At 33.9% G+C, this 18,155-nt stretch overlaps 1 protein-coding gene across 12 annotated transcripts in view; it reads left to right on the forward strand.

Annotated features, from left to right (window-relative positions):
• Window positions 1–18,155, forward strand: part of Cep128 (centrosomal protein 128) — a 379,822-nt gene that overhangs the window by 178,490 nt on the left and 183,177 nt on the right. The window contains exon 20 of one of the 12 annotated variants that reach the window (XM_074067412.1): window positions 3,959–4,716. The exons of the other annotated variants lie outside the window; for them this stretch is intronic. Coding sequence (XP_073923513.1) covers window positions 3,959–4,011 — 53 coding nt within the window. The 3' untranslated portion in view covers window positions 4,012–4,716. Of the gene's footprint in view, window positions 1–3,958; window positions 4,717–18,155 lie in introns of those variants that run through there. 12 annotated transcript variants of the gene reach the window in all.

Below are 18,155 nucleotides of genomic sequence, written 5' to 3' on the forward strand. Positions count from 1 at the left end.
TACCTAAATTTCAGATAATGCAAACAATATTAAAACTATGTGAATGTCTACAATAGTCTTAGTTCTTAAGAATAGAGTAGAATGGATTATAACTTTTAGACCATGCCATTTTGTATGTGAAGGAACATACTAAATCTTGAGCATGATTATGAATTGTGAGGAGGATCCTTGAATATAAAGGTCAAATAGGTAGCAGGAAGTTTAATTGATGGATGGGATCAAAAGTAAAGGTAGTGACCTGAATCTTGGAAAAAACAAGGATGAAGGACTTTTTTCTATGACACTTTTTAGCAATTGAAATATACTGCTACTTTTTGAAGATTCACTTATCACAATAATTTGTGCAGTGTTTTCCTTATTTTTATTTAGCTTGTCCATATCTGTGGCCAAAACTAATTTGTGTAAGCTCAAAGAAAAGATGAGTGTATACTTAACCTAGAAGTAGTCAGTGGAGGAAAGATGCATCATTTCTCTATGCCTTGTGTATCCTCAAAGATATGATAACATTTTGGAGAAAAGAATAGAAGGAATGAGAGGGGTCACTGGATTTCCTTGTAAAAATTTTGAGTGACCTGTTTTGGTGGAGGTCTTGGGAGTATAATCCAGAAATAGAATATTTGACCACATTTTTTGCAGTCTGCTTTCAGAGTATAACACTCATAATGTGATGGATATTTGAGTCATAGAACCTACTTAGTATACTGCGTGCTCATTATTCTGTTCTTGTACATAGCTTTGAGTATGAGTTATTTTAATATATAATACAGATACAACTTAGTTGTTCTTCTCCAGTGTTTTGAAATTGCTGTGCTGTTCAAGGCATTGCTTTTTGAAACACATCTGGATTTCCAAAAGTTTATGTCTACCTGGTTTATCTTTATATAAGCAATGATGATCTCAACCCCCTCCCCTATTTGATTTCTCTGTTCCCACTGTTCTGAGAAACTCTTTTTAGCTGATTACTCTGAGCCACTTCTGAAATTGGTGGTTTATGTCTGAACAGATTTCCTAGAATTCATTGATGGGACAGAAGCAAAGGAAGGCATTGCAAACTTTAGGATTGTTTCTTAACATGTAGTTTAGTAATGAGATTTTATCATTTATGTGCAAATGTACATTACTTATTATTGATCTGTTAACCCACACAGTCACTCACTCATCTGTCACCTTATCCCCTAAATTATGTCAGCCTTTCAGATTTGTGTTATTGAAAGAGTAATATATAGTCATTACATTTATAGAAGTATTAGTCATTGTTGTTTAGTTCCAAAATAAAGTATCTTTTTCTATTCCAAAAACATACTGAAATAATTTCAAGGATGATTTCTGGCATAACATTATTTATTTAGATTCTGACTAATTAAAAATGTATTTATCATTTTATTTTTATATTGCCAGCTTGTTCAGACGTTCAATGATGCTGATCATTAGAGAGAGTGAAAGAATTTTAATTGATAAATTGAGAACATTATGTAAACTTCAATTAAGGATTGAATTCTTGTGGATTTGAAGTTTAATTTATTCTTTGCTGTGGATTAAGTTTGAGATCCAGAATGTTTTAGATACCAGATGTGATTGTTAAAAATAGGCATGAGTGTCATAAAATTTAAAATGGAAATATTTTAAAATAGAGGATGGTAATGTATTACCCACAAAGCTCATATTTCCTAATAATTATGGAGTTGCAATTTGAAATTTCAGGGAATTTTTTCTTAATTTATTAATTTAAAAGTTTTTCTGAGATCATTTAAAACCTATTCTTACACTTAATGACATGAAAGAAGGATTACATTTTTCCATTTTCTTGTCCACTATTACTGTGACTTTAAAAGTTTTCCTTGGACATTCATTTCTCACGTATCTAGTCTTCCCTCTCTATTTAGACTTGCTGTATTAATCTGGCTTCTGCAGAAACAGTACCAAAGGGGTATGTGTGTGTTTGTGTATATGTATGTGTATGTGTGTTTGTGTGTGTATTTTATGCAGAATGATTTCACATAGTTATACAGCTTGGAAACTCCCAAAATTTGTGTTTGATAAGCTGAAGACCCAAAAGAGCTAATGATAGAGTTCCAGTTTAAGTCCAAAAGTTTGAGAACTAGGAGGGCAATTCCAGTCTAAGTATGAATTATAAGTCAGGAGGATATTGGTGTTCTCACTCAGATAATCAGACAGAGGGCAAATTCTTCCCCAGTTAACCTTCTGTTCAACCCTTTAAAGTATTAGATGAGGCTCACTGATGTTCTGAAGGACAATCTGCCTTATTCAACTGCTGATTCAAATGTTAATTTTATCTAGAAACTCCCCATAGACACACTCAAAATAATGCTTAATGAAATATCTGTGCATTTTTTGGCCTAATGAAATGACACATAAATTAACTATTGCATTACTCTGTCTTTATTACTTTATTTCTATGAGTATTGTAAAAGCTTCTTATTTGCAAGATTGTCCTAACCTATGTCCTTCTCTTTTGCTGGACTCCTCTTTACCTTTGCGCTTGCTAGAACCTAGGAAAAATGACTTTTCCATGTAGGCACATTCCAGGGGGTATTTGTAAGGAAACACTGTTCCCTAAACTCTACCTATCTGACTCTCCACCCCTTTTTCTGCTTAATAAAGTACTTGGTAATGGTAAATATGTTTGAACACCTTGAATATACTGTGCTTGTCACAAAATAAATCATTCACAAGCTTTGGTTTTGTACTTTTTATAATAAATTACTTGTAACACACCCACTATTGACCTTACCATATAGTGTCATATTAGGGAGAACACACACACACACACACACACACACACACGCACGCACGCACAGAGCTGCTATTCTAAACAGTTCTGCTAGATGAATCTTCATTTAACACAGGTTTGACTTCTTGATTCTCTAGTTTCCAAACCTTAAGAGGTTTTTCCCACTGCTAAAAAAATAGTTGCAATGAAATGCTAACAATTATGGATAAATATAGGAGTTAGTTTTCCTATATTTTCTTAAACTGAAATTCAAAACTCTTAGTTAGTTAATTAAAGAGCTGATCTTGTTTTCCAGTCTCTCTGTGACTATAGCTAATGTATGTACTCCAAAAAGGTGCAGATTCAAGTAACACAGTCTCTTCATTTTTGATGTCACTAAGACATCTAGTATGGGTACTCCTTGATATTTGTATTTGTTTATGCTGTAGTTAAAACCTTTTTTAAGGTTAATGCAAGGAAGAGAAAATGGCTGCTGTGTCTTCTGAGATTCTCTCTAAACACACCAATTCTCATAATATTTTGCAAAATATGTTTATCATAATAGTGTTAACTGTTAAGAGTAAAGGAGAGGCAAACATTCTTTATTTGGAAGATGTTCTCAAAAAGTAACCTGTACAGGAGGAATAGAAAGAGCCTTTTCTTTCAAATCAATCATTTGGTCGGTTAATTAATCAGTCTGTCAGTCAGTCCATTGTGGAACTGGGACAGAGTCTGGTGTATATAAGGAAAGGACAGTAGAACGGGATGTAGTTTGTACCCCCCAGAGATGGCTGTAACCAACAGTGCTCAGCATGGACTTGAAGACCTTTGGCTCAGTGTGGGTGGCACTAATACATTAACAATAGCTAACAGCTGTTCAAAGAACAAATGTATAGCTAGTTAATAAGTGGTTAGGTACTAGCTAGAAAATGCAGCTCTGATGTAATAGTGCATTTATACTGTTCTGTAATTTTTATAACTCCATATATTTATTGTAATTTTCTACTTAAATATAAAATTTATCATTTTCCTTCTCAATGCACATAGGGAAATAATCTAATGAACTATTGAAAGATGATTTTTAAAAACAGTTTTACAAAAACATTAGTAGGAGTACATTGATAAGAATTTGTAATATCTTCCTGCTTCTCAAGTTTGAATTCAACATTAATTCTGTTTTCATAGTTCTCATCAAAATGTTTACCTGTACCCTTTTACTCTTTTTAGACTCCATGGAACAAACATTTAAAATATTTTTTTCTGGCAAGTGGCTGCTTTGAAATTTGCAATGAGCTTGGATGGATATCTGTACTTCCTCCTGAGGTATCTATATGCAAAGCTCTTACATTTCCCTGTTGATTTTTTTCTTTTGTTTTTAGTATACTATAAATTGACCTTTATTCCATCTTAAACTAATATATACTACTGGTTCTCTATGCTTTTCTTCTTCTCCAGATTGAATTGTGACCTTATTTTTTGTAGTTCTTGGTCTCAGGTCAGTGTTAGACAAGTCATAAATGTTGTTTGGCCTCGAGTGCATGTCTCTATGTAAACCAGTGTGAACTCCTGCACAATGATATTATGTTGTCTTTCAATCTCCATGCCTTCACAACCACGCTCAGGTGACTCAGCAGCTCATTACTTTTCCACAGCTCTAGCTCAACCCAATTTCTAGTCTAGTTTTCATTTGCAGTCTTTGTCCAGATCAAGTTTTCTTCAGGAGCACCTTGGAAACTCTCTCCTCCCCTCCTTGTAAATTTCTAGTCAAATATTTTATTCAACTTCCAGTACCTTAGTCCAAAGTTATTAGAAAAGAAAAGAAAAAGCTATGAAGCTAGGTAGTCTTTAAATTTCGCTCTTTCCTTTTTATTCTTTTTCTTTGAAACATCCAGCCAACCTGGCAGAAATGTTAAATGACGTCCATGACTGCATAGGACATTTGGCTATGTGGTTTACATTTTTCTCTGCAAGTCGAGTTTGTACTAATGCAGGTACTTATCTTGCTTTGGCAAGCTGTAGGCACGCCAAAAGTGCATCATGTTTAATGACTATATTTTAGTATCTTTGGAGTGTATGCTCTCCCATTGAATTCCATATGTGGAAAAGACATAGTCTTTGCTTTCAGGGAATTTGAAGTTGTAATTCAGACAAAAAAAGATTTACACAAGAATTTACTCAAATCTATGAGAGTGGTTTGATAGATATAGGCCCATGTTTTACAAAAGGAAACAGTTGTTAGTGGAGAGTCTCTCATGGATTGTAAAGTTCTTTTTAATACAAGTTTATTTCTTTTATTTTTGCCTTCAAAGTTTATTCTTTGGTTCTGCATTTTTGTTTGTTTTTTAAATTATCATATTACTGTTGTACTGAGGGTACTTTGTGAAATTTGCAAAAGTTCTTGCAGTACATCACAGTTTGAATTCACCTCCTCCACCATTCTCCTTTATCTCCCCTCCACACACACACTTTTCCCCCCATTCCTGGAATAGTTTAGAGAAGCAAACACTGCAGGCATCTTTTCTTGTGTCTTCTGTGACTATATAGTGTTATAAATGCCCTAAAGGAGTATGAAGTTTCTGTAATCATACAGGAACACTTACACAGATAAGTTTTTCTTTGTGCTTTCTGTTAATAGGAAATTTTCCTATAATAAAATAAGCCCTTGTTGCCTTTAATCAGATGCATCATGGCCAACTTGGAAATGGAGGTAAAACTCTTTTTGTTGTTAAATTATGAAGGAAGGAAGGAAACACCTCTTTTTGAGATATTTTGGCTATTAAGAAGAAAAAGGTGAGATATGTGTGCTGGTAGCCTACATAGAGTTTTGTAGGCTTTCTTGTTTATTTTTATGGATAGTCCCTCATACAACTTCTTTTTTTTTTTTTAATTGTAGTTGAAGGAAGGATAGACAAAAGCTTTTAAAGAATTTATTTGGCACATTTATAGTTTCTAAAAGATCTGAAAATGCATGTGAAAAATAATAATATCTGATTATTCCATGTGTGTTGATTAATTAGGCTGAATACCATTTACGATTTCTAGTTTTTTTGTTTTTGTTTTTCTGTTGCTGTTTGTTTGTGGTATGGTATTGAGGTTTGAATTCAGGGTTGTGTGCTTGCTATGCAGGCGCTTGAGCCACTCCCACAGCCATTTTTGATTTGGGTTATTTTTCAGATAGGGTCTCACATTTTTGCCTGGCTTGGTCTCTGACCACCATCCTCCTGCCTACGTGTCCCACCCAGCTAGAATCACAGGCTAGCAGTACCACACCTGGCTTATTTATTTAGATGGGGTCTTGTGAATGTTTTCCCTGAGCTGGCCTCATAATCCTCCCAATCGTACTGCTTCACAAGTAGCTGGGATTACAAATGTGCACTACCATACCTGCTCATCCAGGTTTTTAAGCTTGTATATTTTCTCTAAAAGATTTTTCTATCACATGTTAACTTTGCCAATTACAGTGTTCTCTTATCAACATGAACTTCCTCTTGTACCAAATTTAGCATTTTATAATTCTTAGAATCAGAGAATTCCTGTGTTTATAGTAAACTGTTATCAGTTTTTGGGACTTTTCTATTGGGAATACCTTGAAATAGGAGGAGAAAATTAGGAGTAAAAGGTTTTGAGGGGAAAAGAAAGAATGAGATAGAGTTAATCCAAAGTTAAGAATTGAATTCCAGTGCCTAATGGAGAGCAAAGGAGCAAACAAGGCAGGTAGAACAGTGTAGGGAGGCTATGGCTCATAATTAGCCAAGAAAAATTACATGGGGAACTATCCTAAAACAACAACAATAAGACATTGAGCCTCACATTTGCATTTTTTGGTAATAGTAAAATAAAACAAATTTATAAACATTTCACTGAAATTTCTGAAAGTGTCTGAACTTTCTACTGAGCACTAGACGGTAAATGGAAATCAGCAATTAAGTCCTCACTCTGAACCCAGATGTGTAAAATGCCATTTGATATATTTTTAGTATGCATTTTTACCATTAATGTGAACATAAAATAATTTAAAAGTTTTTCATATGTAATTCCTGGTCTTTTCTTTTTTATAAAGACTTTAATTTCCCCCAAAAAAGTTGGTCCCTGTGTTTGTCTGTTTTGGGAATCTGTCACCAATATTTAGAGTTGATGACAAAGGATTCATTTAGTTAAAATTATTGCACTTTGTCTGTTTTTATAGTGTCTATATGTTATGAATTATTATTTTAATATTAAATTGCTCAAGTGCCAAGATAATTTTATTTAATGTCTTAAGTGTCTTTAATCACCACAAATAATGGGTGGGTAAATGGATGGATAGTTGAATTTCTCTTCAAATTTCCACATGTAAAAGTAGACCTTGAGTCTAGAAGTGCCAAATGAACAAAAAGTGTTAGTAAATTTGTGACCACATGGTTCCTAGTACTTAGAGGTTATGTGGGGATTTAACCATGTAATTAATAGCTCATCCCAGGACCAGTCACAGTACCAATCTTCATAAAGTCTGGCTTGTATAGTATTCAATTATTAAGTGAAGATAACTGTTTGTATGTCTTAATTGTTGTTTCTATAAGCTAATTCCAACCCCTCTGTGTTCTGTATTATGGTGATGGATGATTGTGTTCCATTCTGTGTAAGTTACTATTTGGTAAAACTTCCCAGAACACTGTGTAAGATTTCAGCAATAGCTTCCAGTTAGCTCTTCATCTGTTTTCAAGTGACCTGGCAATCTTGCCCTTCTCTGTGAAGTGGGCTTTGTATGGTCTCCCATTGCCTCAGCCAATTAAGACCTTAAAATTAGGCTTTGAGAAACCCTGCCCATGCTTCCAGGAACATAATAGCGCCACTTTTCATTGAAGGAGATGAGAAGTGTTTAAGTTTGGCCAATGAACAAAGCAAGGATAAAAACAAGTGCTAAAAATCATAATTAGTCCTGAATATTTTAATGCAAAAAGGGTATCAGTGTTTGGATGGTATTTCAACATTGTGTTAGCTTTCCCTCCATAATTTATGGTTCAAAGTTTTTTGCTGCTTATAGAGGCAATTAAGTTATGTAGCAAGACATTTTGAAAATGGTACTACACCCTTACTTTTGAGGCAAATAGCTTTGCTATGCTAGACTTAGGCATTGATTAAAGCAGTTCTGTTGCCTCAAGTCTGAATACAATTCTAGAATGTAAGTTCTTCCAAGGACCATTTTTGATTTGGGCAGGAGGGACAAACATGTTTGACAGTGAGTGTATGGCATTTTTTAAAATGGGTTTCATACACACTTAAGAGTCATTGTCATTAAAGAGTGAATGTCATAATTTCTCTTTATAGTAGTTTGACTATTAAGAATTTCTCCTGTAATGATTCTGTCATTTTGTATTGACAAAATCTTTTGCTCACTGTCCCATTCTAGATTGGCAAGATTCTTTAAGGGACAAGAGAGATACTTCTCTACTGTCAAGTGACAGAAGACTTTTTTCTTCTTATTCTCCTCTCCCTTTGCTTATTTGTCTATCATGAGTCAGATAAAAAGAGCAAGACTGGCAATTCTTTTTTTTTTTTTTTTTTGAGTGCTGGGGATTATACCCATGGACATGTGCAAGCTAAAAAAGCATTCTACCAATGAGATATATCCCAGACCATGGAAAAAAGGAATTAAAGAAATTATTTATGAACATTCTGTTTTTTTTATTCATTTATTCACATGTGCATACATTGTTTCCGTCATTTCTTCCCACTCCACCCCCCTACGACCCCACCCCTTCCCCCCAACCCCTCCTTGCTTCCAGGCAGAAACTGTTCTGCCCTTATCTCTAATTTTGTTGAAGAGAAGACATAAGCATAATCAGAAAGACAAAGCGTTTTTCTCGTTGAGTTAAGGATAGCTATACATTGAGATTCCTAGCATTGCTTCCATGTACAAATGTGTTACAACCCAAGTTGATTCATCTCTACCTGACCTTTTCACTAGTTCCTGATCCTCTTCTCATATTGACCTCTGTTGCATTAAGGTTTCTGTTTTATAGCTTTTAAATACTTATTTATCTTTTCCTAGATGAGAATTACAAAATATATTATTGCTCACACATCCAATACATACACATACAGACACACACATATATAGATGAATAGAGATAGACAGACATGGCACTCTCATAAATGCACACACACACACATATATATATATATGCTATGTATGTGTGTTTTGGAGTATTTGGCAAGTCTCTGGAATCACCTCAGTTTCAGTTACTAGTATCAAAAAATAACTGGTATATTGGTGTTGTACTCTACAGTCATGATTCTGCCTACAGCATGACATGCCCCTGGGTGTTTCTCAGTAGTGATATTATGAATATTTTGTGCTACATATTTTTGTGGCTCGTGACTTTCCACACATTGAGGATACATTTGGTTATTTTGGGCTCCAAATACCAGTGGCACTCTCTATGCTTTAAAATGAGAAAAATGCCCTCTTGTATTTCTCTTAGAGCTTTTCTGATGGACCAAAAACATTTTATTGGAATATTTATCTTTTTGATATAGATTTCTTAAAACTATTGATCATATCAGAACAGTGGCCTTATCTTAAATTTATTGACATTCCTGACCTAGCACGATGGATGACTAAAAAAATCACTTAATAAATTATTCATTAGATGAAATGTAATACTAAATTTAGCTTTTACCTAATTATTTAAACTTAATATTTCACTCTATTACTAAGCAATTTTTAAAAATTATTTAACTATAGATATGGTATTTTGGACATCATTTATTAATACAACCACTTCTTAACTCATCTGCTAATTTTTATTATTTATATCCTGACTCAATCTCTAATACATTTACATAGTTGATTTATTTAAAAGATGTAAAATATTATATAGCAGTGACATCCATAAGAAATTTCAGTGTGAGACACAAACATGAACTACATTAATAAGGGCCTTCATTATGATTTGTAGTATTCTTCTGGACCAATTCTGTTCTCTCTTTCTCCAGCATTCAAATTCTAGCACATCTTATACTAGCCTTGTTTTTGGTCCTTTAACATGCCAACCCCATTTTTGCCTCCCAACATCCGCATCTGTTGTTTCACCTCTGCCTAATACTCCTGTTTCCCCTTCTCCTCTATGGGATGTGACTTCAGCTACTCTTACCTTATTTCTCAGTTTAAAGATCACCTCCTCAGACAGCCAAAGTGCTACCCAATTTGGATATAAAATGTCCCCAAAGGTTCACGTGTTAAAGGATTGGTCCCCAGCTGCTGGTACTGCTATTGAGAGGTGATAGATTATGAGGATACTAATCTCATCAGTAGATTAATCCATTGATGAATTCATGGCTGATTGAGCTATTAGGAGATGGGGTCTGGTTGGAGGGAGAGGGTCACTAGGAGCATGTCTTTAATATTTTGTTGTCCCTAGCCCCTTCCTGTTTCTCTCTCTGCTTTCCTGCACCATGAGGTGAACAGCTTTGCTCTACCACACCCTTCCACTGTGATGTTCTGCTTCATCACAGGTCTGAAAGCAATGGGGCCAGGCAGCCATGGATTGAAACCTCTGAAACAGTGAGTCATTTCTAAGTCATTCCTCTGTAAGTTGTTTTTTGCAGGTGACTTCCCATTTTTATGCTCCATGCTCCAATGGACCACTCTTCCCAACCAAAACAGGTAGCAGTATATCCAGGCCCAAACTGGCCTCATACCTCCATTCTCTCATTTCAAGAGATGTGATCTAGTATAGGATGTTTCAAGTCCCTGCTTGATTGGAAGGTTCAAACTCAAAGTAGAAGAAATAAATTCTTTCTTCTTTTTTTTTTTAATGCTTTGGTTATAGCACAAAGTTATAAACTTCTGTCAGAGCCCATATTCCATGTCAGTAGGAGAAAACTTTGTGGTGGTAGAGAATTAAGTTAATACTCAGAAAAAAAAAAAACCAAGGGTGTGGGGCAAGTGAAAGGGTTACTGGTCAAACCCTTGTTCTTGTTTATCCTATTTAAGGCTGTGTCCTTTTTGACCAGGTGCGATTTCACTATCTCCTTTTTTTGGCCTCAACTAGTGAGAATTTGCTGTTCTTCCCTTACAAACAGAGTCCTGCTATATCAGTGCTCCCAGGTCCATCCCTAAAACACAACAGGGGCTGTCACTATGTATTTCCTCGCCCTGTTTTAAGTTAACAAAATCTTTCTCAGTATCACTGCAAGATCACAGTTAAGCTAAGTTTGTTACATTGGAAACGGAGACTCCAATTTTTCTGATACTATGTGTTCTGAACTCAGAATTTTCACTGTAATACCTTTAGTTTCTGAAAATCTAAAAAGATAAAATATCCGTATGTGACATGTATATAATACAAAATGACTATATACTTGTATACTGCATGAATTCATTTATAAAATTATTATATTTCTATGCCCTGTAACTTGGATTTGTCCCTAAAACTAGCTGTTTAAATTTTTTTATCAGCATTTTTTAGTAATATTCAGAAGGAAATATTGCAACTTTACTTTTGTTGAAAAGACAGTTTTCTTTTGTTAGCACTTTTTAGTAGTATTTCGAAGCAAATGTTACGCAACCTTATGTTAAACTGAGAAAAAGTGATTTAAGTGCTGACTAATGTGAAATTATCCCTTTCCTAGAGGTACATGGATTGGCACGAATAATTTGTATAGACTTTCATTTATAACAGTAAATGTCATTGCTACGTAATTGTGTAAGGCTTGATGATATCATTTTAGTCTGATTCATACTTTCAATTCCATGGAAAAGTAGCAGACCTACTGTTTTGCCTACTTAAATTTGTGAAGGTAAAAATATGGTAGGTGATGGGAGCTTTATGAAGGTGCATGTGAGACATTACTCTACATTAGATCAGTGTCTATCGATCTCAACTGGCCGTGACACTGGGTAGATATTGGGTAGAAGTGCTGTCCTGAATTTCTTTTGATCATTTTTTAAAAAAATTGTTATTCTAAATGTGTTTTTTTTTCCTTTTTAAAAATAAGCATTGTACCTTAAAAATATTGCAAATGCTTTTATATTTTCAAAACATATAAGCCTTTTGATATGTCCTCTGCCATACATAGCACCATTTTCCCCTTCTCATTGATGATCATGGCACACATGACTAACCTTAGTTTCTTCTGTGACAGTCACAACTTCAGTATCCCTCCTAAACAACAGTGTTCTAGGTAACCATTACCCCTGTTTTGAATTGATCCATGAAGTTAAATGTGGTTATTAATGTTTATAGGGAATGAGTTCTAAATGTTATTCTGCTGTCTGAACTGAAGAGGATGGCACTTCCTTCTTGCTTCCAGAGTATTATTTCTAGTATTTACAAGAACAGAGTTTAAAATATTTGACTGCCAACACTGCTGGTCACATTGTTGTCAACCCTTTCTTTTATCCAATACTTGTAAGTGGTGCTAAACAAAAATTATTCTATTTAAAAATAATTTGTATCTTAACCAGTAAATCTACTATGTGCAATAGAAGGGAGATTAAAAAAATAGTAAGACTTTGTCTCTGCCCTGGAGGAAGTATATAGTCAGGTATATGTATAATTCACTTCCATATACCTTTGTGGATATTATTGTAGATACTCATAAAGTGATACGTACACAGAAAACAGAGGCATTAACTAAGACTGGATGGGTGTTGAAACTGAGAGGTTTCTCAGTTTTCTAAGGAAGAAAAAGGGCAAGTAATAATCAATTTAGAGTAGTTATGGGAACGATCTCCCAAGTGGATGCATTGGTTTTATATCGCCTCAGTTAAATCTTTAACTCAATCTATAAAAAAAAAAACATTTCTTAAGAGAAGACAAACAACAAACAAAATTAACTAGCTTTTCATGCCAAAAGAGTTGTTTTATTTCTAGTTGCCATATTTGGTTTCTCTGAAGTGGGTGGATGTTCATTGTATTTGTTGAGTTATCAAGATTTACTTTAATGCTTCAGAGTGTGTAATTTAGTGATTTCTGCCTATATTTTTTGTATCACTTTAAAAGAACGTGTTAGACAATTTAGATATCAGATGGTTTATTTCCAAAATCATACTATGGTCTCGAAATTGTTCTGGGTAAATGTTTTGTTGAGTTTGCATATTGTCAGTTCTTGTTATTCTAAATCACTTGATTTTTAAAATTCTGTTCAAGAAAATATCCAGTTAAAGTCAAAAGAATGTATATGCCGTGAATTTTTTACTATTTATAGCCCATGTAGACAGTTTGATGTATGAATTAAGTTACAGGGGGTTAATTTAATGGTCTTTTAAAAAAGAATAACCTTAAACATAAGTGACTTACTGTATTTTATACTCTGTTACATAGTATGTAAGGCATTTAAATATAATAAATCTATTCCTTTAATATTTATAATACTCTAAAGTAAGTCATAGAAAAGTCTAATAAATTAGGTTTATGATATCAAAATTTTACTTTTTTCACTGTATATCTTTATTATTATTTTGATAGGTGGGGCAGAGACATGTATAAATCCAATTGATATTAAAGTAGATGGGAATATATAGATACATATTATTTCTTTTCTGAATGTTTAATGAGAATTTCTTAACTTCAATATATTCCATATGATACACTGATTTTGTACTGTAATTGTGGATCCCCCGTAAGAAAACAAAGTCAGTGAAAGATTATCAAGGAAGTTCAATATGAACAACAAAAACACCCATTCAGCATATGTATTAAATTTTTGGTAATGGGAATTTTCTTTCCACCAATGTAAGGCATGATTTCATCATTCTAAAACTGTCCATTCTTGTCCTTAATAGGCAGCCATCTTTTGCAACTAGCTATGGATATAAAATAAGTTTCTGTCTCTTATAAGCCCAAGGTTCAAAAATAGTTATTATTGCAGAACTAATTGTTGTGCTGGCTATTTTTGTTTGTTTTAGCAGTGGGACTTCTTTTCTGGATATTCTCTTGTTTTTAGATTTGCTATACTGTTATGTAGTGTGAAATACCAACATAACAGTGTACCCTTTTCCCATTTCATTAGTAAACTATCAATATTGTTGATAATAAGAAATTAGACCACTCAGCAATTCAGGTGATAAAATAGAATGAAGGCTCCATTAATTTCTAGATGAGGAAAATGAAATGACTAGGTATACTTAGCCTCAACAAGAAATATCAAAACCCATATGAAGAAAAGTATAAACACACCTCAAAGACATTAAAATATACTAGAAGAATTGAAAGGCATACCATTTTCTTGGTCAGAAACACTCAAACATTATAAAGATGTCATTTATTCCATTGTTGGTTTATAAATTTAATGTCTTCCAAATATGCATCCATACAATCAGGGTTTTTTTTTTTTCTTTAAAAACTGAGTATTGCAAAGCTGTTTATAAAATTCATGTGGAACAGTGAAAAGGCAAAAATACCCAGCAAAATCCTAAAAAAGGCAAGAATAGGAACGGATAATTCTACGAGACATTAAGACACCAAATGAAACTTCTATAATAGAAAAAAATGACTGAGACTATTGGAATAAGATAAAAAAATCCAGAAATAAACCCTAATGCTTAGGAAAATTTAGTGTATAGTAAAGCTAGAATTCAAAATCAATAGACAGACTTTTAAACAAGAGTGGTGTAATTATTTGATAGCTTTATGGAAAAAATATTTAGCTTCATTCTTGACACCATTTATCAGCATAAATTTTAAGTGGATCAGAAATTTAAATGTAAAAAGTATAATTTTGCAAATATGAGAAAGACCATAGGCAAATGCTTATATAACCTGGCCACAGGCAAAACTTACCTAATAAGTAGCTAAAATTCACAGCTAATAAGAGAAGACGACAAAAATTTTGGCTACTTGGAATTATTTTTCCATCCCCTCTATCATCCTGCCTCATCCTCCTACCCTCTCCTTAGGACAATTTCAACAGGTTTCATTGTTCTGTTTGCATACTCATATACGGAGTACATGGACCATGTTTGCCGTCCTTCATCTTTTCCTTTTATTGTCCCCCTTCCAGTGATACCCACACCTAGACAGGACCTGTTTTATATTCCTGTCCTTGATTTTTTTTAAGTGTATAATGATTGTTCAAGAGGGTTTCACACATGCGAACTTTAATCACGTTAATCCCCTGTATTACTTACTCTTTCTCTACCGCCAAGCTCCCTTATTATTCAGCAGCTTTCAGTGCATTTTGTTATACCATCTTCATATACAGATGTAGTGTATTTCAGTATTATTCACTCTATCATTCTCTTTTTGTTTTCTGCCTCCCTCTAGTCCCACTAGAAAGACCCACTATTACAATCACATTCTCTCTCACTCAGTCTCTCTCTCCATATATACATGTATATTCATATATATAATGTGTATGTATATGTGTGTGTATGTAAGTATATAAGATCATATATGCATTTATGTGTACATTTATCTTTTTGGTCTTTCTTTCAATAAGGGAAACTATGCAACCTTTATCCTTCTGAGTCTGGCTTACTTACTTCACTTAACATGATGATGTCTAGTTTTATCCATACCTGCAAACAACCTAATTCTTCTCTATGGCTGAATAACTCCATTGTGTATATGAATGACATTTTCTTAATACATTCATCAGTCGTGGGGCATCTGGGCTGTTTCCAAAGCTTGGGTATTATGGATAATACTGCAGTAAACATGGGTGTTAAAGTGCCTCTATTGTAGCCTGGCTTACATTCCTTTAGCTGTATGCCCAAGAGTATTACTACATTCTACCATAAGTCTATTTTTACTTCTTTGAGGAACCTTTGTACTATTTTCCAAGTGCTTGTGCTAATTTACACTCCCACCAACTGTGGATAAGTGTTCCTTTTTTCTCTGCATCCTCACTAGCATTTGTTGTTGTTTGAAATTGATGCTCTCCACTCTACTGAGGTGAGGTGAAAGTTGTTGAGCATATATTCATATATTTATTGACTAATTGTACTTGTTTCTTTGATAATTGTCTGTTCAGTTCATTTGCCCATTTATTCATTGGATTGTCAGTTCTTTGCAGGTTTAGGTTTTTGAGCTTCCTGTATATTCTGGTTATTAGCATCTTGTCAGATATATAGCTGACAATGTTTTTAGCCCCTAGACTGTTTCTTCAAGTCTGGTAATTGTTTCCTTTGCTGTGAAGAAGCTCTTTGGTTTGATGCAGTCCCATTTGTCAGTGTTTTCTTGGTTGCTGAGCTTTTGAAGTTCCATTCAGGAAGTTAACACCTATATGTTCCAATGTTTTCCATATTTTTCTTGTAGTAATTGTGCAGCTTCAGCTCATACAATCAGACATTTGATCCTCTTTGAATTGATACTAGTACAGAATAAGAGACTGGCATGTAGTTTCAGTCTTCTACAGTGGATATCCAGTTTCCCCAGGACCATTTGTTGAAGAGGCTGTCTTTTCTCCATTGCATGTTTTGGGCTTCTTTGTCAAAATATCAAATAGCTGTAGTAGCTGTGTCGGTTTGTGTCTGGGTCTTCTGTTCTATTCCATTGGTCTTCATTTCTGGTTTTGTGCCAGTACCATGCTGTTTTTATTACTGTGGCTTTGTAGTTTGTTTTGAAATCAGGTATCTTTATAATCTCCACTGTTGCTCCATTACTTTGGCAATTTGAAGGCTTTTTGCTTCTATATGACTTCAGGATTGATTTTTCTATCTTTGTGAAGAATATCATTGGGAATTGCATTGAGCATATAGATTGCTTTTGGTAGTATAGTCATCTTCATAATTTTTATTCTGCTGTACATGAACATTGGAGATCTTTCCATTTTCTAATGTCTTCTCTGATTTCTTTCTTCAGTGATTTATAGTTTTGTTGTATAGTTGTTTCACTTCATTCATTAAATTTATTACAGAATGCTTTATTTTTTGTTGCTATCGTGAATAGTATTGTTTTCTTCCTTGCTTTCTCAGTCTGCTCATTGTTGGCATATAGAAACCTACTGATATTTACTTACTGATTTTTGTATCCTGCTACTTTGCTGAACATGTTTATAAGATCTAAGAATTTTCTGGTGGAGTTTTTAGGGTCTTTTTGGTAAAATGTCATGTTGTCTGCATATAAGAATGATCTGACTTCTTCCTTCCCTGTTTGAAGTTCCTTGTATTTCTTTCTCCTGTCTCACAGCTCTGGCGAGGAATTCCAGAACTATATTGAACAAGAGTAAGAAGAGTGGTAATCCTGCCTCATTCCTGGTTTTAGTGGAGATGGTTGCAGGGTTTCCACATTTAGTATGATGTTGGCTATAGGTTTGTAATATATAGCCTTTATAATGTTGAGGTATGTTCCTCCTATTCCTTCTAAGGATGTTGAATTTTGTTGAAGGCTTTATCTGCATCTATTGAGATGATGTGGTTTTTGTCATTAGTTCTGTTTATGTATTGTATTATTTTTATTGATTTGTGTATGTTGTACCATCCTTGCATCCTTGGAATGAAACCTACTTGATCATAGTACATGATCTTTAAAATGTATTGTTGGATTTTGTTTACAAGTATTTTAATTGAGATTTTTGTGTCTATGTTCATCAGGGAAAATGGCCTGTAACTTTCTTTTTTTCTTTTTGATAACCTGTTGGTTTTGATATTAGGGTAATATTGACTTGGTAGTGTTCTTCCCTTTGTATTTTTTGGAATAATTTGAGGAACATTGGTCATAGTACTTCTTTGAAGATGTGGTACAATTCAGCAGTGACTCCATCTAGGCCTGGGCTTTTCTTTGTTGGGAAGTTCTTTATAATTGCCTCAGTCTCCTCATATCTTATTGACCTGTTTATTTGTGTTCATTTGGTTCAATTTTTTTTGCCCATACCTTTTGATAAATCTATTTCTTCTTGACATTTCCATTTTGCTAGAGTATAGGTTTTCAAGTTACTTCTGTATGATATTCTGAATTTTATTTGTGTTTGTTATGATATCCCCTTTTTCATTTCTGATTTTATTAATTTGTGTCTTCTCCTTTCTTGGTTTGTTAGTTTGGGTATAGGTTTGTCAATTTTGTTTATGTTTTCCAAGAGCCAACCTTTTTACCCCATTGATTTGTTGTGTCTTTCTTTTGGTCTCCATTTCATTAATTTCTGTCCTAATTTTTGTACTCTCTTTTCATGTACTACTTTGGGGATTGGCTTGTTCTTGCTTTAATAAGAGTTTGAGGTACATCATCATTTGGTTTATTTGAGATCTCTTCAATTTTCTTTTTTTTTGTTGTTTTTGTTTTTAAAATAGTTATTTAGGAATTTTTTATTTGCCAGGAAAAATATTTCTCAGGTTTAGGCTAGAGATAAAAATTAGGGAGGGAGCACAAGTTTAGAATGAGCAGATGAAATGAATTAATGTGGAGTAAAAAGAGAAGCCAGCATAGAAAATTCAGGAAATACTTGTGAAACAAACAGAAGAAAATAATTAAAGGCACTGAGAAAATGTGATAAAAGAGGT

The sequence above is a fragment of the Castor canadensis genome, chromosome 3 (genome assembly GCF_047511655.1).
Source record: "Castor canadensis chromosome 3, mCasCan1.hap1v2, whole genome shotgun sequence".
NCBI lineage: Eukaryota > Metazoa > Chordata > Mammalia > Rodentia > Castoridae > Castor > Castor canadensis.